General features: G+C 60.5%; 5 protein-coding genes and 1 long non-coding RNA gene across 8 annotated transcripts; 4 read left to right on the top strand and 2 right to left on the bottom strand.

Moving 5' to 3' along the window:
* The first annotated feature begins 708 nt into the window (after positions 1–708).
* Positions 709–11,500, top strand: UBOX5 (U-box domain containing 5). Its single transcript, XM_027455828.3, has 5 exons — positions 709–802; positions 6,451–6,545; positions 7,675–8,863; positions 9,922–10,074; positions 10,824–11,500. The coding sequence occupies exons 2-5, from the start codon at positions 6,492–6,494 to the stop codon at positions 11,030–11,032; spliced, it is 1,605 nt and encodes a 534-aa protein (XP_027311629.1). The 5' UTR covers positions 709–802; positions 6,451–6,491; the 3' UTR covers positions 11,033–11,500.
* Positions 712–5,442, top strand: FASTKD5 (FAST kinase domains 5). 3 transcript variants are annotated; one of them, XM_072037900.1, is made up of 4 exons: positions 728–802; positions 1,232–1,441; positions 1,946–2,422; positions 2,866–5,442. In XM_072037900.1, exon 4 carries the CDS (start codon positions 2,905–2,907, stop codon positions 5,287–5,289), a length of 2,385 nt encoding a protein of 794 aa, XP_071894001.1. In that variant the 5' UTR covers positions 728–802; positions 1,232–1,441; positions 1,946–2,422; positions 2,866–2,904; the 3' UTR covers positions 5,290–5,442. The 3 variants fall into 3 exon arrangements, with proteins under 3 accessions (XP_071893999.1, XP_071894000.1, XP_071894001.1); XM_072037898.1 differs by lacking the exons at positions 1,232–1,441; positions 1,946–2,422 and having other exon boundaries at positions 712–802; XM_072037899.1 differs by lacking the exon at positions 1,232–1,441 and having other exon boundaries at positions 712–802; positions 1,946–5,442.
* LOC119716728 (uncharacterized) lies at positions 10,780–15,542 on the bottom strand. Its single transcript, XR_011809294.1, has 2 exons — positions 15,193–15,542; positions 10,780–11,704 (listed from the first exon to the last, which is right to left on the bottom strand). It is a non-coding gene; the product is annotated as an uncharacterized lncRNA (long non-coding RNA).
* On the top strand, positions 13,788–14,832 carry LOC113843450 (vasotocin-neurophysin VT). The gene is made up of 3 exons (XM_038178002.2): positions 13,788–13,951; positions 14,166–14,367; positions 14,598–14,832. Exons 1-3 carry the CDS (start codon positions 13,832–13,834, stop codon positions 14,765–14,767), a joined length of 492 nt encoding a protein of 163 aa, XP_038033930.2. The 5' UTR covers positions 13,788–13,831; the 3' UTR covers positions 14,768–14,832.
* Positions 15,543–16,601: 1,059 nt separating the features above from the next.
* Positions 16,602–17,854, top strand: LOC101790900 (neurophysin 1). Its single transcript, XM_027455823.3, has 3 exons — positions 16,602–16,757; positions 17,224–17,428; positions 17,729–17,854. Exons 1-3 carry the CDS (start codon positions 16,638–16,640, stop codon positions 17,776–17,778), a joined length of 375 nt encoding a protein of 124 aa, XP_027311624.1. The 5' UTR covers positions 16,602–16,637; the 3' UTR covers positions 17,779–17,854.
* Positions 17,855–18,231: 377 nt separating this feature from the next.
* Positions 18,232–20,705, bottom strand: MRPS26 (mitochondrial ribosomal protein S26). The gene is made up of 4 exons (XM_038178001.2): positions 20,418–20,705; positions 19,110–19,247; positions 18,798–18,921; positions 18,232–18,706 (listed from the first exon to the last, which is right to left on the bottom strand). The coding sequence occupies exons 1-4, from the start codon at positions 20,678–20,680 to the stop codon at positions 18,575–18,577; spliced, it is 657 nt and encodes a 218-aa protein (XP_038033929.2). The 5' UTR covers positions 20,681–20,705; the 3' UTR covers positions 18,232–18,574.
* Between the last annotated feature and the right edge of the window lie 2,581 nt (positions 20,706–23,286).

The raw sequence follows: 23,286 nt of genomic DNA, 5'->3' as shown, positions 1-23,286 counted from the left end.
TAGGTCAGAGGTTGGACTCAATGATCTTGAGGTCTCTTCCAACCTAGAAATTCTGTGATTCTGTGATTCTGGAGTGGCCTCAAGTTGTGCCAGGGGAGGTTCGGGTGGGAAATGAGGAGACATTTCTGTCAGAAAGCGCTCAGTGTGGGGACGGGGTGACAGGGAGGGGGCGGCGTCCCCATCCCTGGGGGTGTTGAAGGGAAGGTGCCTGGAGATGTGGGTGAGGTGTAGGGGGCTGGTTGGAGCAGATGATGTGGGAGGGCTTCTCCCCCCTTGATAATTTTGTGATTCTTTGAACTCGGGGTGTTCCCAATGCTGGGATTTTTTTTGTGTTTTTTTTTTTTTTTTTTTGTATGTGTGTGTGGGGTTTTTTTGGTGTTTTTTTGTGATTTTTGTGATTTTTTTAAATTTTATTTTTGTGACTTTTTTGTGATTTTTTGTTTTTTCTGTGTGTGTTTTGTGATTTTTTTATTTTTTGTGATTTTTTTGTGATTTTTTGGTGATTTTTTGTGATTTTTTGTGTGATTTTTGGTGATTTTTGGTGATTTTTTGTGCCTTCCTCCCCCCACCCCTCAGCCCTCCCCAACATGGCGGCGCCCCCCCCGAGGCCTCTCAGGACCCCATCACGTGACCCCCACCCCCCTCCCACGTGACCCTACCCTCACGCCCCCTACCGGCCTCTCTCCCCCTCCCCCCATTTCCCGCTCGGCTCCCGTAGACCGGAAGTGCGTCACCAGCGGCCACCCGGAAGCGGCGGCGGAGGCGGGCGGCAGCGGCGGCGGTTGCGGCAGCGCCGGGCCCGGTGAGCGGGGTGGGGGGGGGCGGGTAATTAATGACGGGATAATTAATGACAGAAACGGGTAATTAGTGCCCGGGGAGGTGCAGGGAGGGGAAATGAGGAGATATTTCTGTCAGGGGTGGGGACGGGGAGGGGGCCTGGGGGTGCTCAGGGGGGGCTGGGCCTGGAGCTTGGGCCTCGTTAAGGTCTTGCAGCGTTAATTGTGGTGTGAGGAGGGATTTTTTTTAAGCAAGGTGTGCGCGGAGACGTGAAGGAGCCCGGATACATCTCATTGAAGAAGAGGAGCGCGGCGTCAGGAGAAAGAGCGGGTGCAGGAGGGGGGAACTGAGCAGTGAGGGCGTGAGGAGGGCTGCAGGGGCTCAAAACACCGAGATTTAGGCGTGGAGATGCGTGAAAGCCACACACAAAACGACCTCACGTATTTTTTTTAAGGTGCTGGAAGTGTCACGGCCCTGCCAGCCTCATCCCGCCGTGCTCCTGCTGCAGAACAGGAGATAAAAGAAAAATTCTCCCAAAATTCTCCCTGCAGAAACGTTCCCCGTGCAGAATCTCTTCCCAAAGGTGTCCCGGAGCTTAACGCGGCTGTGTGGGTGCGCCCCCAGCAGCGGGTGCTGCTCGCCTGCAGGGTGCAGACAGCAGGAGGTTGGCTCCCTGCCTCCGAAGCGGGGCTGGTGGTCCCGTGGGGGGTGTTTGGGGAGCAGCAGGGTGCTGTAGGTGGGCTCGGAGCAGCTCCCAGCAGCGCACGGGACGTGTTTTAGAGGAGTGTTGTGTCCCTGGGTGCTGCTTGCCTGCCCCTCAATGGCAGCAAAATGAGCAGAGGGCGTGCAGAACTGAATCAGGGCAGAAATCCTGGGTCAGATAAACCCCACCTCATCCAAAATGAGTCCTGCAGCCCCCCCACGAGGGGCTGGGGGAGCTGGTGGTGCTGCAGGGCTCAGGATCTCCCTCCCCAGCCAGGGGATCCCAGCCTGTGCCGGGCTGCTGGGCTCCAGGCGCAGGAGGACGGCGTCGTGCTGCTTGTGGGCAGCTCCAGCTGGCCGTGACAGCCAGCAGGGGTGGGAATTAAACACAAGCAGACGTTTATAGGAGCTGAACGGGGCCCTTCCCACCTTCCCATGTTCTTTTTTTCCCCAATTCCATGCCCAGATCCTGCCCTCAGCCAGCAGCACAGCCACGTTGAGGCAGAGGTCGAGTCACCCGGCGAGGGAGCAGCCTGAAGAGAGGCTTATAAAGGATTTATCCCCCCCACACACATCAGGAGCGCAGAATTTCACAGGTTTTGCGTTGCTGTGGCTCTCCCAGGCTCTGCTTCTCCTTTCTCCTGATGTCCTGCGTGCCGAGGGAGCAGCAACAAGGAGGAGGAGGCTGGCACTGCCGGCTCCAACACACCCCAGGGCTGTTTTTTTCCACCCTCAGCATCCGACTGGTGGCGAACGGGCTCCTCTGGCAGCCGGAGCGGGCTGGCAGCGCGGAGCTGGGCTCCTGACAAATGTCTCATCCTCGCCCTTTCGGCTGCGGCTGGCTCAGGAGGGAGCTGGGGAGGCATTCCCAGCCTCCCTGCTCCCCACAGCTGGCTCCCGTGCCCAGAGGGTGAAGCTTTTCTCCGAGTTCTCGCGGCTTGAGGTGATTTGTGGTGGTTTTTTCCCCTGCTTTGCTCCACGTTTCTCCTTCTGGGTGCCCCTTACCCAGCGGCAGAGCAGCCGTGGGTATTTCCACAGCCCTGTGGGCGCTGCTTGATGCAGCAGAGCGCCTCATTTCAGTACAGAAACCATTCTGAAGCTGCCCCTGTCTCACAGAAACGTGTTCTCGTGGCTTAAAATGAAAGAAAAGTGTCCGGGCTCTGTTACAAAAAGGATTTTTTCCTGAAATCCCACGATTTCTGCCAGATTCCTTGTAGCTGCTGGTGCCCGCCTGCTGATTTAGAGCCTCAGGGTGCCTCCTGCTGCCCTACAGCCCCGTGGGGGGATCCCTGGAGTCACCTGGCTCCCGGTGGCCTACAGGAACTGATGCCGAAGTGCTGGGTACCCGCTGGAAGCCGCTGACTTCTCCGTCTGCCCTTTTTGCAGTACCTGTGAGTGGTTCAGAGCCCGGCTGAGCTGCGAGCCATGGCCACGGTGCTCGTCCGCCGACGCTTCCCGAGGCTGAGCAGGGTGACCGCCGCCCTCCTGACTTCTTCAGCCCCCTGCAAAGCCGAGGAGGGAGGCGGCTGGAGGAAGGAGGAGGAAGAGGAGGAGGAGGAGAACCCAAAAAAAGGCGCCGCCATCCAGCTGCTGACCCCGCCGGGCTACAGGGTGCTGCACAACCCCGCTGCCTACGCCAGGAGCAGGGCCAGGAGCAGCCTCCAGGCTTTTGGGGACGCTCCCAGCGGCTCTGCTGTCCCTGCTGCCTCCTCCCAGCTTCTCCCACCCGCCAGAAATGCCCTGGCCAAGCCCCCCCGCAGGAAGAAAACCCCGCTCCGGGCCAAGCAGGAGGTGGAGAAGGAGCAGAGCGAGCTGCACGACTCCAAGGAGGACCCGCGCGTGTTCCAGCGGGGGCGCCCCGAGTACAAATCCCTCTGCTACGACAGGTTCGAGCTGCTCGAGACCCTCCCTGGGGAAGAAGCCGAGGCGATTCTGCTCGGCGTGACCTCCTGGGGGGGAAACCAGACCCCAGTAGCTATCACCGAGTGTTTCCAGAAGCTCAGCCGCCTCCCTGAGGAGCGCCACGCCGCGCTGCTGGCCGAGCCCGGCTTCGACACCTTGTCCCGCTGTGCTGTTGAGCAAATCCAAGGCTTTTCCACCCCGCAGCTCATTGAAATTTTGAAGGCTTGCGTCCGCCTGGGCGTCCCGCCCGCTCACCCTCTCCTGGACGCCTGCGAGCGCGATTTCTGCCGCCGCGCCTGGGCCATGAGCTTGGAGCAGCTGCTGCTGGTGGCCGACTGCTGGCGCTGCCTGCCCCGCGCCGTGCCCTCCTACCTCAGCATCCTCTTCAGCTACGCCGCCAGGAGCTGCCAGGATCTGGCTTTACCCCAGCTCGTTCAGCTCCTTTACATCATCGGCGAAGGCAGGAGAGCCCCCCCGGAGCTGGTGCAGAAGCTGGAGGGCGTTATTTGGAAGCACCTGGACGCCTGCACGCTGGAGGAGGTGGGAGCCATCAGCTTGGGGCTCTTCAAATCCCTCAGCGCCGTCCCCGAGCGCCTGGTGAGGAGGATCGCGGAGCGGGTGGCGCCGGAGCTGGAGGAGATGAGCACCTACGCTTTGGTCAACGTCCTCAAACTGCTGCGTTACGCCCGCCTGGATCACCTGCCCCTCCTCAGGGAGCTGGGGAAGGTGATCCCGCCCCGAATCCCCACCACCAACGTCCAGGGCCTCATGCACGTCGCCCTCGCCTGCTCCTCCTTGCACTACTACGACGAGGCCGTGCTGGCCGCCGTGGCCGCCGCGCTGCCCTCCAAGGTGGCTTACTGCCGCAGCAAGGACGCCGCCAAGTTCCTCTGGTCCTTCGGCTGCTTGGATTACGAGCCCCCGAACGAGGAGGAGTTTTACTCCAGCCTGATCGAGCACACCCGCAGGAAACTGCGCGAGTTCGACAGGTTCCCTGAGCACCTCCTCACCGGCCTGCTCGGCCTCGCCTTCGTCGGGCGCTTCCCTGAGGAGCTGATCGATTATGCTCTGAGTGAGGATTTCGTCCAAAAAACCAGAAACAGTAAATACGAGCTGGGGAAGGATCTCTTCACCCTCGGCAGGAGCGTGGAAATCGAGTGCCCGGGTTACCGAGGCAGCCGCCTCAGCCCTCAGCTCTCCCAGGAGATGACCCAGCTGGTTTTGGCTTTCGCCCAGCAGGAAATCTTCGTCAGGCCCGAGATCGTGGAAGCCGTGAGCCTGCTGGAGAGCGTCCTGGGCGGCCCTGAGTACGTGAAGAGCCACATGATCCTGCCCCACGCCCGCTCAAGCGACCTGGAGGTGCACCTGGCTGCTGACGGGCGCCCCGTCCCCTTCAACGTAAAGGATTCTGCGGGGAGGGAACTGCGGGACATCGGGGTCAGCCTGACGGACGAGCTGATGGCTCAGCTCCTGAAGGGGAAATGCAGCACCCAGCCTCGGCGGGGAGCAGAAAACGAAGCCACAGCTCCTGGTTGGGAGCCGAGGGGGGAAAAACAAGCTCCACAAACACCGTTTTCAGGCAGATCTGGTCCCGCAAGAATCTCATTACACATTTCACCCCCCCTAGGGGGTTTCCTGGATGCCCCCAGCTCTCCCGCTCTGCCCCAGCAGCCTGGGGGGGTGAAGCTGGCCATCCAGGTGTCCAACCGAAACCACTACTGCTACCTCTCCAAGCGGCTGCTGGGGCTGCACCGCCTGAAGAGGCGGCAGCTGCGGCTGCTGGGCTACGTGGTGCTGGAGCTTCCCTTCTGGGAGTGGTTCCCCCTGCTCAAACGCACGCGATCGGAGAAGCTCAGCTACCTGCACTACAAAGTGTTCGACCCCGCGCTGCTCCGCGGGGCTCCCTAGCGCCGCGTCCCTGCTGATTTAAATCCCCCCCCGGGCTTTGGTTTCATTTTTGGCAGCCGTTTCGGGAGCTGAGGCTGCCTTGGCGCGTCCGCTCGTTCTGCTCCATCAAACCTCAAATGCTTCCGTGGCAAATAAAAGCTCCTCTCGTGTTCATTTTTCTCTGTGATTGCTTTGTTTTCTCTGCCCTGAAGGAATTCGGGTGGGTTTTGCTCAGAGAGCGGGGCCGTGTCGCTGCCGTTGGGGTTTTGGGGAAAAAAATTGGGGTGGTTTTTAAGGGATTGGGGTCAGGAAGATGCGTGTCCCCTTTCCAGCACCGCTCAGTTAGGGCTGCTGGGCAGGCTGAGCTCTTCCTTTAGGAGAAATAAGCAAATAAAGGGGGCAGAGGGTGGGAAACGAGCAGCGGGGCGGAGGCTGGCGCTGAGAATTGGGGCGCTGTGACCCCAAAATGTGAGTTTTGTGGTGAGGGGACTCGAGTCCCGCTGCTGGAGCCTCTGCTCGGGGTGGTGTCCCCACGGGGTGGCCCGTCCTGCTGTGTCCCAGCTCTGGAGGCTGCTGTTTCACCCTCTAACCGCTAATTGCCTCGACGAGCTAATTGCCAGAGGTGATTAAAGGCTTGGAAAGGGATAAGGACGGGGGCCATGACCTTGGTAACGGCCTCGGGCTTTAGGAGCTTTCCCGGGTGGCCGCTGAGGGGGAGAGGATCGCAGCCCAGGACGGTGACGGGATCAGAAACGGGGCTGAGAGGCATCTCGGGGCGTTCCAGGAAAGGGAACAGCGCGGGCTGCTCTTTGGGTACCTCAGGGCTAAAAGGAACTGAAGGAACCCGCGAGGCAGCGGGGGCAGAACGAACCCAAAAGCAGTTTTCATTCTCCCAGCGCCTGGAACAAAACCTCAGCTCTCACTCCCACTGCCAGGGGTCAGGGGGGGTTCAGAAGCTGATGGAAACCCCCCCGCAGGCAGCACCGCGTCCCGTCCACGTGGGTCCTGCCCCAAAACTCTGCAGGCAGCACAAGGACGCAGCACGTGGGGAGAAAATTGGGCACAGAAGCAAAGATTTTGGTCCAAAGCCAGCACGCGGGACCTGCGCGGTGTCTTACACAAGAGATTTTCACTGATGTTCACTTATTTTGCCTTCTTTTTTTATTTTTTTTCTTTTCAAAGCTGAATCTGATGCCCAGAGTGAGCCCTCTCCGGCTGCAAAGATGGTGATAAACGTCTGCCTCCCCCAGTTCAAGCCCCGAATTCACTGCAACAAGGTAAAATGTAAAAACGGGGGGGTTCAGGGGGTGGGGGGCTAGGTGGAATTGCCTTGACATGCCTGGGGAGGCTTTTTTGCTGCTTATTGGTGATAATTAGCAGGCTGAATAATTATTCCAGCCTTCTGGGCTTTCCTGAGAAGGCACAACAAGGGCAGCTCGTACAAGTTCCCATTTTTTGGTAAGATCTGGGCAGCCCAGAGAGGGATCTGAACGCGGGAGCCGCCGCCTGCTTTGGGATCTGCATCTCGCACGAAGGGAAAACGGAGCCGGAAGGCTCGGGGCTTGGAGAAATTCAGCCGGGGGAGATTTCCCAGCGGGCCCACGCTGCTCTTTGAAACTTGCTTTGCCCTTTCCGTGCTCGGATTAATTAACGGCAGCGCTGCTGCTGGGTGTCGGAACACCGTGTGGCCTTCCGCGAGTGCTCCAACGTGGCGCACGCCAATTAGCGGAGGGGAAGCGCCCTCGTTTTGCAGGATCTCATAACAAGGCGATGTTATGTGCCTACAGGTGCGCGTGCTTTGACTCTCGATGTGTTTTTTCCCCGCAAGATTACCGCTTCCCCCTTGTCCAGTTGAGCGGGCGGCTCTTGGCGATGTTTGTTGGAGGTGCTCTGATCAGAACCCACAAGTTTTTGCTCAGCATCATCAGAATCTCTCGGCTGCCACCTCCTTTTTTTAGTTAAAAGCCACTTTTGGTAGCAATTCTCCCTCATTAAGTCTCTTTTTTGGGTAAATGAGTGGTGGGTAAGATTCAGAGAAAACCCTCATGGGGCAGGAGGAGCTAACACAACATCTCACCAGTGGACAGAGGGAAGGTTCCCGTTTCCCCAGCGCTCTGCTCCCAGCTCTCCAAACCCCTCCAGGCCTTGTTAATTCACCCACCCAGCCGAAACCACGACCCAGCCACGACTTTCCACTCCTACAGCAAGTGAAATCGGCTCTGCAAGCCACTGGCCAGGCAGCAGAGGGGGCAGAGATGGGGCTGGATCTCCTCTCTCATCCCAGCTACACGTGAAACCACAGCCAGGGTTCCTGGTTTGCTGACTTAAGAATAAGTCCTTATGAGAATAGTTTCTTTTTTTTATTTTCTTGCTTCGATTTAATTCCGTTTTTCTCTTGCAACGCAGATTTCTGCCGATGGTTACGAAGTGGAGAACCTGATCTCTGAGGACCTCGCCAGGAGGAACCGTGGCTTCCGCAGCGAGTACTTCATCAAACCCCCCGTCCACGTCACCATCTCCTTCCCCTTCAACGTTGAGATCTGCAGGATCAACGTCGACATCTCCTCCGGAGGCTACCAGACCTTCTCCGGCCTCGAAGTTTACACCTCTACCTCGTGCAATAAAAGCTCCGAGGGGCATTTCTCAGCTCTGGCCGGTCAGCCCCTGTCGGATAAAGACACTTTCACGCTGGTGGGCAAAGCAGTCTTAAAAAATCAAAGCAAAGTGACGTTTGGGCACCGGGGCTTCAAGCCGAGGCCTCCTTTCCACCAGCTGGAGACCGTGGGCTCCTACCCGGGCTCCGTCTCGCAAGAGCTGTGGAACAAAGGCCCCTCCTCGCTCAGCAACGTCTCGCACCTCAAGCTCTGCATCACCCACGTGGCCGGGGGCGGGCTGCCTTGCATCAAGAGGCTGGAGGTGTGGGGGCAGCCCGCCAAATCCTGCCCGCAGGAGGTGATCGAGGGGGTTTTTCAGGTGGCCTCGCAGTGCCTCGCCCAGGATGGGGGCGGCGGTGGCAGCGGTGGTGGCCTCAAACCCGAGCTCTGGACGCCGATGGAGAGCGACTGCGTGCCCTTGGGCAGCAGCGACGGCGAGCGGCAGGCGCTCCGCAAGCTGGTGGACGTGGTGCAGGACATCCCCGAAGAATTCCTGGACCCCATCACCCTGGAGATCATGACTTTCCCCGTGCTCCTGCCCTCCGGGAAGGTGATCGACCAGAGCACCTTGGAGAAATGCAACCGGAGCGAGGCGGCTTGGGGCAGGGTGCCCAGCGACCCTTTCACCGGCGTGGCTTTCAGCCAGCACTCGCAGCCCCTGCCTCACCCCACCCTCAAAGCCAGGATCGATCATTTCCTCCTCCAGCACAGCATCCCCGGCACCAACCTGCTGGGCAGGGCGCACGCCCCCGAGATGCTCGTCCCTTCCTGCGTGACCGCGGCTTCTCTGAAGAGGAAATTGGACTGCCTGGAGCCCAGCCCCGCGCCGCCGCCCTATTTCTCCTCCACAAACTCGCTCCTCACGCCTACCTCAGAGAACAGTGCGAAAAAAATGAAAGGGGACACTGAGTCGCACCTGATCCACATGGACTGCTCGACAGGTACCGGGCTCCCTAACCTCGCTGCTGTTCCTTCCGTGGCCCGACAGCCCCGGGGCCGGGTTTTTCAGTCAGGAGGTTTGAGATCCCCGCGGAGCTCCGAGGCTGCCGCGTTTTGCTGCTGACAGACGGCCTGGCAGCGGGTTCATCGCCTCATTTCCACCCCCTCTCTCCCCAGCACAACCTGGTGCCGTTTGCTCCCGTTCTCTCTTACTTTTTCTCCCCTCCAGGCTCGTCGCTGTGTTAGGTTTTATTTCCCTTCTCCATCTTGCTTTCAAGCCACTGGCCGGGTGGAGGCTACCTTTTTTTCATAACACACGGCTCAATGTGAAATTGGCTTTTTATTGTATACACCTCTTAGGCCAAGCACCCATTTTGTTCATGCAACAGCAAAAAAAAATTGACTTTTAACAGGAAAAGAAACCCGTGGGGCCGTGCCTGGGCTGGAGGCTGAGCTTTGGGAGCGTTTCCCTGCACAGCCAGATCCCAAACCTTCCCCCGGGCTCCTTGGAGGAGACATCCAGGAGGTGCGATGTGCCTGGAGGAGGAGGAGGTGGGCGCTGCTCGCCTTCCTCAGCGTGTGTCAGATCTGGCAGCAGCGCCGCTGGCTGGAAAGCTCCAGGAGGCAGAAGAGCAGCCCCGAGGCGCAGCCCCGAGATAAATCCCTCGAAAAGCCGAGTGAAGCACAGCTCCTGCACGGGGTGCACGGCTCGGGGTGCTCCCTGTTGGGTGGGCAGGGGGTGCCTGACGTCTCGGGGGGGGGGGACAGGCAGAGGGAACTCACACCTCTCCCCAGAGATCTGTTCCCTCCCGTGGTTTATCCTCTAATAACGGTTACCTGCCCCTTCCAGTCCCCGATTACAGAGCCCAGCTCTTTCCTCCGTGCCTTTTGCTAGAATCCACTCCTATTTTGCTCCAGCTCTTCCCCGGGGGAGGTGGATTTAGCAAATTAGCCCCACAGACACCACGTTTGCTTAATGAGGTCTTAATTAACGGGGCGAAACGCTGGCGTACCCCCTCCCCGGCCGAGAAGCTCCTCAACCCTCTGCTTCCCTTCGCAGATGCAATCCCCCACGAGCAAAAACTCTCGGAGAGCCTGGACATGGCCTTGACCTCAGCGCTCAGCTCCATGCCGTCCTTCACGGCCAAGCTGCTGAAGGGGCAGCAGGGCGAGGGGGGCTGCAGCACCTCGTGGAACGCCACCTCCGGCCTCGGTAAGCGGCCAGCGCCTCCGGGAGCGGGGTTACGGGGGAGGCTGAGCTGCTCCTCAGCATCTTTTGGGGCCAGGAAGCCAAATTTGTGCCCAGAATCCCAGCAGGTGTGAATACACACGTGTATATCCACCAGGTTGGTGATTAGGTGCCCTGATCACAGCCCTGGCTGCGTGTGCATGCCCCAAATGATTTTTCTGAAGCTCTGCTGGATGCTCCAGGCCTTTTTATGGCCCTCCACCAGCCGGTGCTCGCTCCGCTGCCTTCCTCTCCTCCCCCTGAGCCAGGATCTGCCTGAGCGAGTGGCCCTGAGTCTCCCTGAGTAGCTCTGGCTGTCTCACAGCTTTTACTGTTAAGTTTTTTACTGTTAAGCTTTTTCCCATTAAGCTTTTCACTGCCCCCTTTTCAAATTGCTGCTATTTGAGCGCTGAGCGAGCCAGGCCCTTCACAAGTGACAGGAACACGATTTTAAATCGAGGGCTAGAGCAGAGGAAGGGAGGCCAATAAAACTGTCTCAGTGGAAGTGAAGAGCTCTGCAATCACCTCCCCTCAATTAAAAGCCCGACGGTGCCAAAGCTGCTTTGAGCCAGCCCCTCCTGAGCACAAATCCCTCTCCCACAAGCCAGAGCCTTCCCGTTATCATGGCAGAGAGACAAAAACCACCCTGTGGCCCTGAGATACGAGCACCTGCCTTGGTCTCAGGCGGCACAGCCCCAAATCAAGCAGCTTCTCTTCTCCCTTTGCCTTTGCAGAGCATGGAAGGAGCGGCCAGAGCCAGGGGTGCGCCTCCTGCGGCAAAACCTTCTCGCCCTACTTCAAGACGGAGCCCGTTTACCAGCTCCCCTGCGGCCACCTCCTGTGCCGCCCCTGCTTGGCCGAGAAGCAGAAAGCCCCGGCCGTGGCGTGCGGGAGCTGCAAGCGCTCGGTGGCCACGCAGGACGTCAGGAGGGTTCACTTCTAACCCGCCGGGAGGGCGAGAAAGCGAGGAGCTGCTGCTGCTGCTCAACACGAGGACGACGGCCTTTGGAGAGCCTGCGCTCAGCCTGGCGTCGCCGAGAGGATTCGGGGCTCCTCGTGCTCACAGAATTGTAGCTGGGGGGGGGTCAGAGCAGCGCGCCGAGGGTAACAAAAGCCATAATAGCTTCTTTAACGAGGAACTTGTATTTAGACAGAGCCGACCGCCGCCCTCCCCGCGGCTCAGCCGGTAGCGTAGGTGCCTTTCGGGCAGGGAGTTTTCGCTTCCCGGGGAGTTAAAAACTGTTTAAACACTCGGTGAGCTGAGTCCTCGTGGTGGCTCACGTGGCTCGCCGCCTCCCCCTGCTCGTAGGGACCCCTTGTAGAAAAGCCATCGCATTCCACCCGCCGCCTCTCGGGCCCCGTGGCGTGGCCGGCAGACATTTACGCCTTAATAAAACCATGGCTCACGGCAGCCCCGCGCCCCGCCTCGTAATTGGCCTCGCCGTTCACAATTCGCGATGCCGCGTGGGGAGTTTCTTTGCAGAGCACCGAATAATCGGGCTGCAAAAAGCTGCAGCAAGACGGGGAGGCGAGCTGGGGGCCCTTGGAGCAGCCTCGGGGTTTGCAGGACCACTGCTCAGCTGTCAAATTGCGAGGAGCTCTGCTCTTCATCGAGCTGCTCGGGAAAAAGCCAAGGGAAAATTACTCAGCTCTGTCCTGTCTCCGGGTGAGGTGACAGCGGGGGGTTTTGTCACCTGGAAGCCCCCCCCCGGTGCTGCCACTCGGTTCCTGATGTCTCTCGGCCGAGCAGGCGTTTCTCGCCGCCGCTCTGTGAGGGTTTGTCTGGGGTGAGGAGCTTGCAGCTGAATCACCTCCGTGTACCGCCGTGATTCTCTCTTGAAAGGCAGCCCCTCGCTGAGCAGCTCAGCAATTTCGTGGCTTTCTAGCCGTGCGGAGCTCGTACCCGCCCTTTGTAGTGAAGATGTGAAGCCCCCGGCTTCAAAAGACCCCCAAAAGGGTCTTTTTGCCCAAAAGGGGCAAAAACCAATTCCTAAAAACCTCCCCATTTTTTTCGGCAGCCAAACCCCTGCCAGCTGTGTGCTGCTGTGCACGCCGTGAGCCGCCCAGGCGTGATTCAGCGCTCGCACCTCCTCCGCCCCAGCTCGCTCCCAGGCCCCCTCGCAGCCCAGAAGTTTTTAGGGACACCGTGCCAGCGGGCAGAGGTTCAGCCCGGCACTGTTTTGCTCGGGTTGAGCACGAGTTATCACCCCGTGGGGCTTCACAGGGGGAAATTGAGCACTCAACCAGGTGGAAGGGGTGGCGGGAGGGTTGCCCCCTGCTCAGGGAACCTCTCTCTGTGTCCTGTGGGGTCATTCCAAGCTCTCATCCACCCCATTTCCCCCTCCGTGGGCACTACAGGACAGCTTCCAGCCCGTGCAGCCCTATTTGTTGGTACAAGACGGGGAGATGTACGGGATGGTGAAGGGCCGCATCACCCCACACACCCCAAAGCCCAATTTTCATGCCCTCCATCCCTTTTTTTCGCCTCCCTCCCTCCCACCCCCATCCCCTTGATTCCCCTAAGTGATTCCGCGGCGCGGCGGCACAGCCTCCGCCACTCGGATAAAAAAAAAAACAAAAAAAAAACATTTCATTCCCCCCCTGCCCCGGCTTTAAAGAGCCTAATTACATTTTTTAATCTCAGATTCCCGCGTTATCATTCCAGACACAGAGTCATTTGAATGCAGATCGCTCGGGCGACTGCCAGCCTCACGCCGCGGCACTGAAGAGCCCGAGCATGAGCGTGGCACGCCGCTGCCCAATTTAGCGCTGACATTTGGGGCGCTTGAAAGGAAACTTTCCCCACACGGGGCTTTTTTTTTTTTTTTTTTGTTAAAATTTTCTCATTTTTGCACTTTCCCCGGTCTTGCCACGCAAGCGGGTCCGGCCCCTGCTGTGAGCGGCGTGAAGGGTCGGGTTGGGGGGAGGTGGTGGGAGCTAACGATGTTGGTCATTAAGGCTGCACCTTAATGAGTCACTGCCCCCCTCCTGGGGCAGCACCGTCACACCCATGGGGTGATGCAGCCCCAAATCCACAGGGTGGGATGAGGCTGAGCCTTGCCCCAAACCCTCTGTGCCTCAGTTTCCCCCTCTATGAGAAAAAAGCAGCCCAGAGGCTGTCCCCACTCCTCCAGCACCCCAAAACCAGCCCCTCCTCATCACCACCGGGGCAGGGATGCCCATGGGAGGTCCCTCCCCAAATCCTCACCTCCTAAACCCAGATCCATCCCCAAATTCTCATCCCCTAACCCAACAGCCCTGCTAAACCACCACCGTCCACACCAGCACCTCCAAACCTGCGTCCTCTCCCAACCTTTAGGGTTTTGGCTCCCCAAAGCATCCCCCTAAAACCCTCACCCCCACCCCAAACTAACCAACAGCCCTTCCCCTCCCCGTGGCCACCTATTTGAGGGAGGGGGGGAGAAAAAGGGCAGCCCCCGGGCTCGGGGGATTTGCCAGCCCCGAGCAGCGCCGCTTGCGCTTCTGCACTGAATCACCTCAATTACGGATTCACTTGGATGAGATTTGGGAAAACAGGAAAAAAAATAAGAAAAAAAATAAAAAAATCAAAAAAAGAGAAAAAAACACAACAAAACCAACCCGCCCTCCTCTTTTTCCTCCTCCCCCTCGGGCAGGGAGGGGGGGTCAGGGGCATAAATAGCTGCCGGCACAGCACGGGGGCCAGAAGCGCAGGGCAGGCGCCTTCCCCGCACGCTTGGCACCACCGCGAGCACCCCCGGCCATGGCCGAGCCTTCGCTGCCCCTCTCCTTCCTCTGCCTCCTCGCCCTCTCCTCCGCCTGCTACATCCAGAACTGCCCCCGGGGAGGCAAGAGGGCTTTGGCCGACGCGGCCCTGCGGCAGGTAGGGTGGGTTTGTGGGGTGGGGAGGGTGCCTGAAGGCTTGGGAAGTGGTGGGGTTGGGGGATTGGGGCTGAAATCGTGCTGGGAGCAGCTGTAGGGAGCCACCTCGGAGGTGTTGGGGGGCTTTTATGGACGTGGAGGGGTTCCAAGCAGGCCTGGAGCCCCTTCCCTTTGATTTTTGGGGTCGGGTGTTTGAGCTGTGGGGTTCCCCGCAGTGCCTACCCTGCGGCCCGGGGAACAGAGGTCGTTGCTTCGGTCCCGGTGTCTGCTGCGGCGCGGAGCTGGGCTGCTACCTGGGCACGGCGGAGACGCGGCGCTGCGCCGAGGAGGATTTCCTGCCCTCACCCTGCCAGCCCACCGGCCAGCCCTGCGGCTCCGGCGGCCGCTGCGCCGCCAACGGCGTCTGCTGCAGCGCTGGTAATGGGGTGGGGGAACCCAAAAAGGGGGATACGGGGTCGGGGTGGGCACTCAGGTGGGGTTTTGGGGGGTTTGGGTATGGAAAAATCCCCGCCAGCCCCGCTCCCTGCTTAATAAAAGCACCAAAAGCGGAGCTGGAGCCTCTCGGGCTCAAAACCCTACAGCTCCATGGGTGCCCTGCTCTAAAACCCCACAGTTCCTGACTCTGTCCCCTGTTTTTCCCTATCCAGACGCCTGCGCCGTGGACGCCTCGTGCCTGGAGGAAGGCAGCGAGCGGGAGGAGGAGGAGGAGGAGGCGGAGAAGAACCTGACGGTGCTGGACGGCTCGGCCGGGGACCTGCTGCTGCGCCTCATGCACCTGGCGGGCCGGCAGCAGGGCAAGCAGCAGCCCGGCCTCTGAGCCACGCGCGTGCTCGCCCCCACTCTGTACATAAAAAACCCCAATAAATGTCCTCTTGCACTGTGCCGGCCTCGTGTGGGGTGCAGGGATGGGGACGGGATGGGAAGGGGACATCAGAAGCTTGGGGACGCGGTTGTGGGTTCGGGGGTGGCCAAAGGGGGTGGGTGCGGAGGTTGCAGCCCCGTCCCTAAATCCCCCTTGTCCCATTCCCGTTGGGATTTTCCACCTCAGAGGGTTAGCTCCTGGTTGTAGGGATTTTACTGGGCTGGCTGTGGGATTTGCCACATTTTTCCAGCCCTAAAAGGGAGAAGCCCACCCGGCAGAGGAAGCCTGTGGGGGTTCACCACCCCAATTCCCACCCCAATTCCCCCGGCACACACAGATCTGGGATGGGGCCATGCCCCATGGTGTCCCCCTCACCTCACCTCTTTGCCAAACCCCGCTGTGGGGGCAGTTTGGGGTTCCGGTGCCTTCGGGAAGCAGAGATTTGGGGTTCAGCTCCTGGTACAGCCAGCTCCGTCCTGGGGCTGACACCGCACAAACCCATCGCGCCCCTCGGATGGTGACACCGGCTCCGTCTCACCCCCTAAATGGGAGAAAAAGCAAGAAACCACCCCAAAACCACCACAGATCCGCAAGCTTTGGGTTCCCCGTTAACCACAATCCCCCAAAATCATCTCACCTTCCCACCGCAGCGATCCCATTGCTCACCCACCAGCCCCCTGCACATTTCCCCCATAAATTTGGGATATTTGGGCACATGTCACCCCCCAAGTCTCTTACCCTTACGGGGTCTTCGCTCCGGGTGTGTTTTCGGGGTCCGTGGTCCCAAACGGAGCCGTGTCCCTCCTGCAGTCCCCCTGGGCTGGTATATGGCTGCGTGTGGGGCCGGCTGTCCTTTATAGGGTCCCCGGGGGAGGTGGAGCTCCTCCGGCCAGGGGGACGCAACCTGGCTGCCCACGTCAGCCCCACGCACCTCCGGGGGCCGTATGGGGTGACCCCAATGATCCCGTTACCCGCAGCCCCGCTAATCAGAGGCCACGGAGTCATGCTCCCTGATTAAGGAGGCGGCGGCAGGGCTCGGGGTCGCGCTCCCTGCAGACGTAAGAGCTGCCGGGGAATTAATTCAAGCTGGGAAGCTCTTAATTGCGGTAACGAAGGCGGGGAGCTTGGGGCTTGGGGGGGTGCTGGAGCCACGTGTGCGGCTCCAGGGTGGGAGTTATGGGGGATTTGGGGTTTTTGGAGTGTTTGACGAGGAGGTTTCGGGAGGATTTGGGGTTTGCAGGTGTTTTCCTATAAGGTTTTGGGTAGCTGGGGTGGGTTTGGGGTCGCCTGGAGGTGCTGTGCTCACGAGTGGCAGGCAGAGGGGGGCAGGAAGGACCAAACACCGCATTTCACCCCCCAACACAGAGCCCCAAGCCCTATGGAGCTGTTTTCCCCCCCCCAAACCAGACAGGATTTGTGTAGGGCCAAGCGCACAGCCTCCCTACAGCTCACCCTCCTCACCCCACAGCCCTCGGGACGCCTTCCTCCAACCCCAACAACCCCAATGGGACAGGAAGCAAGGAACCCACAGCCCACCTGCTGAAGGGGCCGGAGGTGGAAAACCACAAGATTTCACCCCAAAACCAACCCTACAACCCCCCCTCCTGCAGCCAGAGCGGGCGCCGAGGCACAAATGAGCGCCACGGCGCTGCCCTCACGTCCTCGACCCGTGGCAACGAGGCGAGGCCCCGGGTGTGGACACCAATGCCTCGGGGCTTTTAGGGGAAATGGGTGACCACACCGGCGGCATGCTAAGCAGCAGCCGGCCCTATAAATACCTCAACCGGCTGCCACGAGGCCCCAGAAGCGTCCCGACCCCACAGCCATGCCCTCCAAAGCGCTCGCCGTCTGCCTGCTGGGGCTCCTGGCGCTCTCCTCGGCTTGTTACATCCAGAACTGCCCCATCGGGGGCAAGCGCGCTGCGCTGGACGTGGATGTCAGGAAGGTAGGGCCCTGCCGGCTGCTCTCCTCCTCCCCATCCTCTTGTGGGACCTTTTCCTGCTCCAAATTTTCCTAAATCCCTGAGGTGAAGTGTGGGAAACGGTTTAGGAATGGTTTTGGGGTCGGGTGGCTCCTGCAGGGAGGGCTGGCCCCATAGCAGCTCAGGGAGAGGTGGGAAGGAGGAGTGGTTTTCACCCCCGACGCTGTTTGAGCTGGGGAAAAACGCTTCCAGTGGGGTAAATAGGGTGTGGGGTTTATAGGGTGGCTGTTTTAGGGGTGAAACCAGCACCTGAGCACCCCGTTAACCGAGCGCCAAGGGGATTGTGCTGCTCCCGAGGCAAATCCCTCACGATATAGAGGTGAGGATGAGCCCGGAGCAAATTTTAGGGGCGAGGAGAGGCTGGAAAAAAAAATTAATGGGATAGGGGGAGCGGGCGGCCCTTCTGCCACCACATTTCCACCCCGTGCAGTGCCTGCCCTGCGGCCCCAGGAACCAGGGGCGCTGCTTCGGGCCCAACATCTGCTGCGGGGAGGAGCTGGGCTGCTACCTGGGCACCCCGGAGACGCTGCGGTGCCGCGAGGAGAATTTCTTGCCCACGCCCTGCGAGGCCGGGAGGAAACCCTGCGGGGGAGACGGGGCCAACTGCGCCGCCCCCGGCATCTGCTGCAGCAGCGGTGAGTCCCCGGGGATCCCAAACCCCATGGGAATGGGGTGGAGGGGGGAGAGGGGATGGTTTAGAGCCGAAAAAGCAAGGCAGAGCAGGCTGCGAGACTCCTGTAGCGCCCGCTGCCTGTGTTTGGGGTTGGCAGCCCCGGATTTTTGGGGTGTGATGCTGTGGGAGCGCCAAAATGCGAAGCGGAGCTGCCCCATGGCCTCACTGCTGTGACCCCATAAAAAAAAAAAGGGTGCTGCGCAAAAAAGGTGCTGCCTCGCTCACGCCAGGCTCTCTCTCTCCCTTTTTCTCTCCCCGGCAGAGGGCTGCGTGGCCGACCCAGCCTGCGAGCGAGAGGCGCTGTTCGCGTAGAGCCCCAGGGGAGAGGATGAGGAGCCTGGCCCCAAAAAGCTTTTAATGAAAAATAAATTGCTGTGGAGAATAAAAATGGTGTGTGGGGGCTTCTCGGGGGCTGGCTGCAGGCTTCAAATCCCTCCCGGGTGGAGGGAAAGGGCTGGTGGTAAAGTGGAAGCAAGGCTGGAAGGGGATTTCCTGCAGTAGGGGATTTGATGGCAGGGAGCAGGGTTTGGGATTTAGGGTCCGGCAACCCCAAGGGAGCAGCTGTGGGATAAAACCCAGTGGGGAGCAGCCAGCTCTGCCCCTGAGGGGGTGCTGCAGGGCGGGGAAGGGAAGGAAACAGGATCGAGATGTCCCCCGAGCAGCTTTCTTATTTAAAAGAGGGTTAGAGGCTGCCCGACAGCCCTCCCAGCAGGGCAGGACACGAGGGAGGAAGGATTTCACGCAACAAAACACACCGAATCTGTGTTTTTTGACAAAATATCGCAGACCAGGTTTACTGGAGGGGCCGAAACGCCGCGTGGGGCCGCTGGCACACGGCGTTTGTGCCACGCACGGGGCAGGCAGGTACCAGGGGGTGGCGGGGCAACGAGTTCTGGGCACAACCCCACGGCAGGAGGTGAAATCAAAACCAAGCGAGCGCAGGAAACCAGAGCAGGAGGACAAAGAGCGCCTCGAAACGACGCGGTTCCACCACACGGCCGAGCGTTTCCCTTTCCCTTTTTCCCCAGACCCCGTTTGTCCAACGATTCCGTTCCCGACTGGGGCAGTGGGAGCGGGGAGAGGTTGAGGGTCCCGTCCCGACGCCCCGTTAGGACAGCGGGGTGCGCCTGGCCACGCGGCCCTCCCTGTCGATGGCGAAGTTGTAGCTGCGGGGGTTGTCCAGGCACTCCTCGATGCGCGCCTCCAGGTTCTCGGGGGTGAGGAACGATTTGGCTTCCTCCTGGAAAGCCCCATCTTTGCGGTGACACAAATCCCCGGGAAATCAACCCATTTCCATCTCCCTCCCCCCGTTGTCGCCACGCTGCGGGTACCTGCAGGCGGAGCACGGCGCTCTCCTTGCGGCGCAGGGCGGCCTCCAGCTGCCTGGCTTTGTTCTCCGCCGCCTGCAGCTTCTGCCTCTGCCGCTCCTCCGCTTCCCTCTGCGCCCTTTCCTCTCTGCCCCGTGGAAAAGTGGAAAAAAACCAACAAAAAATACTTAAAGTGAGGCAAAAAAAACCAGGAAGTGTTTCTGTAAGGATGTGGAGAGCCAAAATAAACGCAGCGGCTCAGGGGGAGGGAACCCTCGCTGGCCCCGCTGGGGTTTTTAGGGGGTGAAGCCCCAAATCCCGTTGTTTCCCCCAAACCTGCGGGCTCGCTGCCGGGCGTTCTCGGCCTCGTTCCAGGCCATGAGCAGCCGGTGCTCCTCCCGCAGCGCCACCGAGTCCTCCTGCTGCTGGCGCTCCTCGCGCTGCCGCTGCAGCACCTCGGCCCTGAACATGCAGCTGCCGCGGGGTAGGGGGAACTCAGCACCCCACAACGCCCCCAAACAGCCCCCTTGCATCGTCCCCCAACCCTTCCATTACCCCCAAACAGCCCCATACCCAAACCATTACCGCGCAGCAACCCCAAACTCGACCCCCTGCCCCACAGCAGCCCCTTAGCCAAACCCCTGCCCCACAAAAACTTCACTGTCCCACTCCCCGCAAACCCAAAACCAGCCCCATACCCTGCAGCCACCCCACCAACCCCTCCATTACCCCAAAACAGCCCCATACCCAGCCACACACCCTGGAACAGCCCCAGAACCACCCCATACCCAAACCATTACCCCCCAGCAGCCCCATACTTAAACCCTTGCCCCACAGCAGCCCCAAACCCGCCCCCCTGCCCCACAGAAACTTCACTGTCCCACTCCTAACCCCCGCAGCCCCACACAAACCCTCCATTACCCCAAAACAACCCCATACCCAGGAGCAGCCCAGCCCCACAGATGAACCACTGCCCCACAGCAGCCCCACAAACAGCCCCCTGCCCCACAGCCCCCTTGCATCACCCCCCAACCCCTCCACTACCCCAAAACAGCCCCGTCCCCAGCCACACACCCTGGAATAGTCCCAGAACCGCCCCATACCCAAACCATTACCCCCCAGCAGCCCCATACTTAACCACCTGCCCCACAGCAGCCCCATACTTAAACCCTTACCCCCAGCAGCCCCACAGCCAAACCCCTACCCCACAGAAACTTCACCATCCCACTCCCACCCCCCAACAGCCCCATACCCCACAGCCAGCCCCATACAAACACTCTATTACCCCAAAACAGCCCCATACCCAGCCATATGCCCTGGAACAGCCCCAGAGCCACCCCATAGTTAACCCTCTGTCCCCCAGCAGCCCCATACCCAAACCGTTACCCCACAGCAACCCCACAGCCGCCCCCCTGCCCCACAGAAACTTGACTATCCCACTCCAACCCCCCAGCAGCCCCACATCCCACAGCCACCACCCCCCAACCCCTCCATTACCCCAAAACAGCCCCATATCCAGCCACATGCCCTGAAACAGCCCCACAGCAGCCCCATACCCAAACCGTTACCCCACAACAACCCCAAACCCCCTCACACTCCCCTCACACCCCCTCCCCACCCCCTCCCCACCCCCTCCCCAGGTACCGGAGCGCCCCGAGCACTGCGCGGTGCTGCCGGTAGCGCTCGGTGACCACGGCGAGCTCGGCGGGGTCGACGGGCGGCGGCACCTTGACGCGGGCCGCCTTGGCCTTGGCGGGGGGGTCGTGCCGGGTCTTGCGGCCCCGGGCCGGCACCAAGCGCGGGCTCCAGGCGAGGCCGAGGCCGAAACCGGGCCCGGAGCCGGCCCCGGGGCCGAGCGCGGCCGCCGCCGCCGCCCCCGGCCGGCAGCGCCTCAGCGCCCGCAACATGGCGGCGGGAGGGAGGGGACGGATGTGACGTAGAGGGCGGGAAGCGGCAGCCAATGAGGAGGGAGGAAGGGGAAGGGGGTGGGGAGCGGGGCGTGATGGGAAATGTAGTTCGGGAGGGGCGGGGCTAGAGGCGGGGAGGGGGGGCGGGGGGGGGAGGGAGGGGGCGGCCCGGGGGGGGGCGGCACGGCCCGGGGGGGGCTGGGACCTGTGGGGGGGGAGAGATTTGGGGGTAATTTGGGGTAATCCGGGGTAATCCGGCCCTAATCCGCGGTAATCCGGGGTTATATGTGGTAATTTGGGGTAATTTGGGGTTTTAATCCTGGGGAGGGGGGGATTTGGGGGGTAATCCCAGGGGAGGGGGGGCAAATCTGAGTGGGGAGGGGGCAATATGGGAATAATCCTTTAAAATGGGGGAATATTGGGGTAATCCCGGTGGGTAATCCCATGGGAAGGGGGGATAATCCCAGGCGGGGAGGGATTACCCAAATGGGAATAATCCCACGGGGGGATAATTTTTGGGGGCAAAACAACCTAAAAAGGGATAATCCGGGAATTTTTCCCTACCTGCAGGCCCGGGGGGGCGCCGAGGTCCCTCTTGCCCCCCGGGTACCAGCCGTGGGACCAGTGCTGGCCCCGGGTGGCTCCCGCCAGCAGCAGCAGGGCCAGCAGCAGCAGTGGGGTGCGGGGAGCCATGGCCGGGGGCTGGGGGGGTAAAGGGGGGGCTGTGGGGTCGGGGTGGTCCCCCCACAGCACCTGGCCTCCTACCTGCTGCTGGAGGGGATGAGCACCCATGGGTGCTGCTCGGGGTGGGATTAGGATGGGGATCCCAGGGGGTGTGAGCACCCATGGGTGCTGCCGGGCTGGATTTGGGGTGCAGATGCCATGGGGTTTGAGCACCCATGGGTGCTGCTCGGGGTGGTTTTGGGGTGGGGATGATGGAGGGGATGAGCACCCATGGGTGCTACTTAGAGTGGGATTAGGATGGAGATGCTGGAGGGGAGATACTGGGGGTGTGAGCACCCATGGGTGCTGCTCGGAGTGGCTTTGGGATGGGGATGAGCACCCATGGGTGCTGCTCAGGCTGGGATTAAGATGGGGATCCCAGGGGGTGTGAGCACCCATGGGTGCTGCTGGTCTGAATTTGGGGTGCAGATCCCATGGGGTTTGAGCACCCATGGGTGCTTCCTAGGCTGGGTTTAGGATGGAGATGCTAAAGGGGACAGGCACCCATGGGTGCTGCTGGGCTGGGATTAAAATTGGGATCCCAGGGGGTGTGAGCACCCATGGGTGCTGTTTGGGGTGGGTTTGGGGTGGGGATGCTGGGATGAGCACCCATGGGTGCTACTTGGAGTGGGATTAGGATGGAGATGCTGGAGGGGAGATACTGGGGGTGTGAGTACCCATGGGTGCTGCTGGGCTGAATTTGGGGTGCAGATGCCATGGGGTTTGAGCACCCATGGGTGCTGCTTGGGGTGGGTTTGGGATGGAGATGCTAAAGGGGACAGGCACCCATGGGTGCTTGCTGGGTTGGGTTTGGGATAGAGACGCCACGGGGTGTGAGCACCCATGGGTGCTGCTCGGAGTGGCTTTGGGATGGGGATGAGCACCCATGGGTGCTGCTCAGGCTGGGATTAAGATGGGGATCCCAGAGGGTGTGAGCACCCATGGGTGCTGCTGGGCTGAATTTGGGGTCGGGATGCTGGAGGTGATGAGCACCCATGGGTGCTGCTCGGGGTGGGTTTGGGGTGGCGATCCCAGGGGCTGTGAGCACCCATGGGTGCCTTTAGGGCAGATTCAGGTCCCCCCACCCCGGGGTGCCCCCATTCCCCCCCCAGGCTCTCACCTGCTCTCGGCGGGGCTCTGGGCTGTGTTCGGGGCTCGGCTCTTTTTGTAGGGCCGAGCTCGGTGGCGCTGACGTCGGCCCCGTTCCCCGGGGACCTCGCAGCCAGCGCACGGGGCTGGAGGATGCTTTGGGCAGGCGGGGCGAGCAGCAAATCCCTCCTGCCTCAGTTTCCCTCCCCCTTTAACAGATTTTCCCTTTTCCTCACCAATTTGCCCTTTGCCGCCCCAAATCCTGGGATTAAAGGGGATCCGGCCCCGGATTAGCTCCGGCAGCTCTCCAGCCCTTGTTATTTGCAGAGGAGCCCACGGCCCCAAAACGCCTCAACCCAGCTCCGAGCATCAAGGAAGGGAAAAAATCCTCATCCAGTGACTCCTCAGAGTGAGAAAAATATTAAAATTGACCCTATTCACCCATTTTTTTAACAAAAAAGCGCTGCAGCACAGTGCCCTTAGGATTTTTTCTTTAGGGCTCTTCCCGTGCCCTGTCCCATCGCATTTAGGGTTTCCCTGGATTTATCACCTGGGAGCAAACAGCCGAATCCTGACCCTACGTGTGGCTTTTGGGGTGCTGGGGGAAATAATTTGGGGGGACCCAAATCTCTGCCCGCAAAAAAAAAGGGGGTGAAGGCAAAAACAACACGGCCCCGTCCCCTAGGAGCAGAAATTCCCAGTTTTTAGGCTGAGGGTTGGGTGGAGCTGGTGCCGGCTTCATTTTAGGGCTGGGGAAGGAAAAGGGATGCAGGAGGACAGCCGGGGTTTGGGGG

This window comes from Anas platyrhynchos, chromosome 4 (assembly GCF_047663525.1).
Source record: "Anas platyrhynchos isolate ZD024472 breed Pekin duck chromosome 4, IASCAAS_PekinDuck_T2T, whole genome shotgun sequence".
Lineage (NCBI taxonomy): Eukaryota > Metazoa > Chordata > Aves > Anseriformes > Anatidae > Anas > Anas platyrhynchos.
Note: the sequence above shows the minus strand (reverse complement) of the source record. Positions and strands in the feature narration are given on the sequence as shown.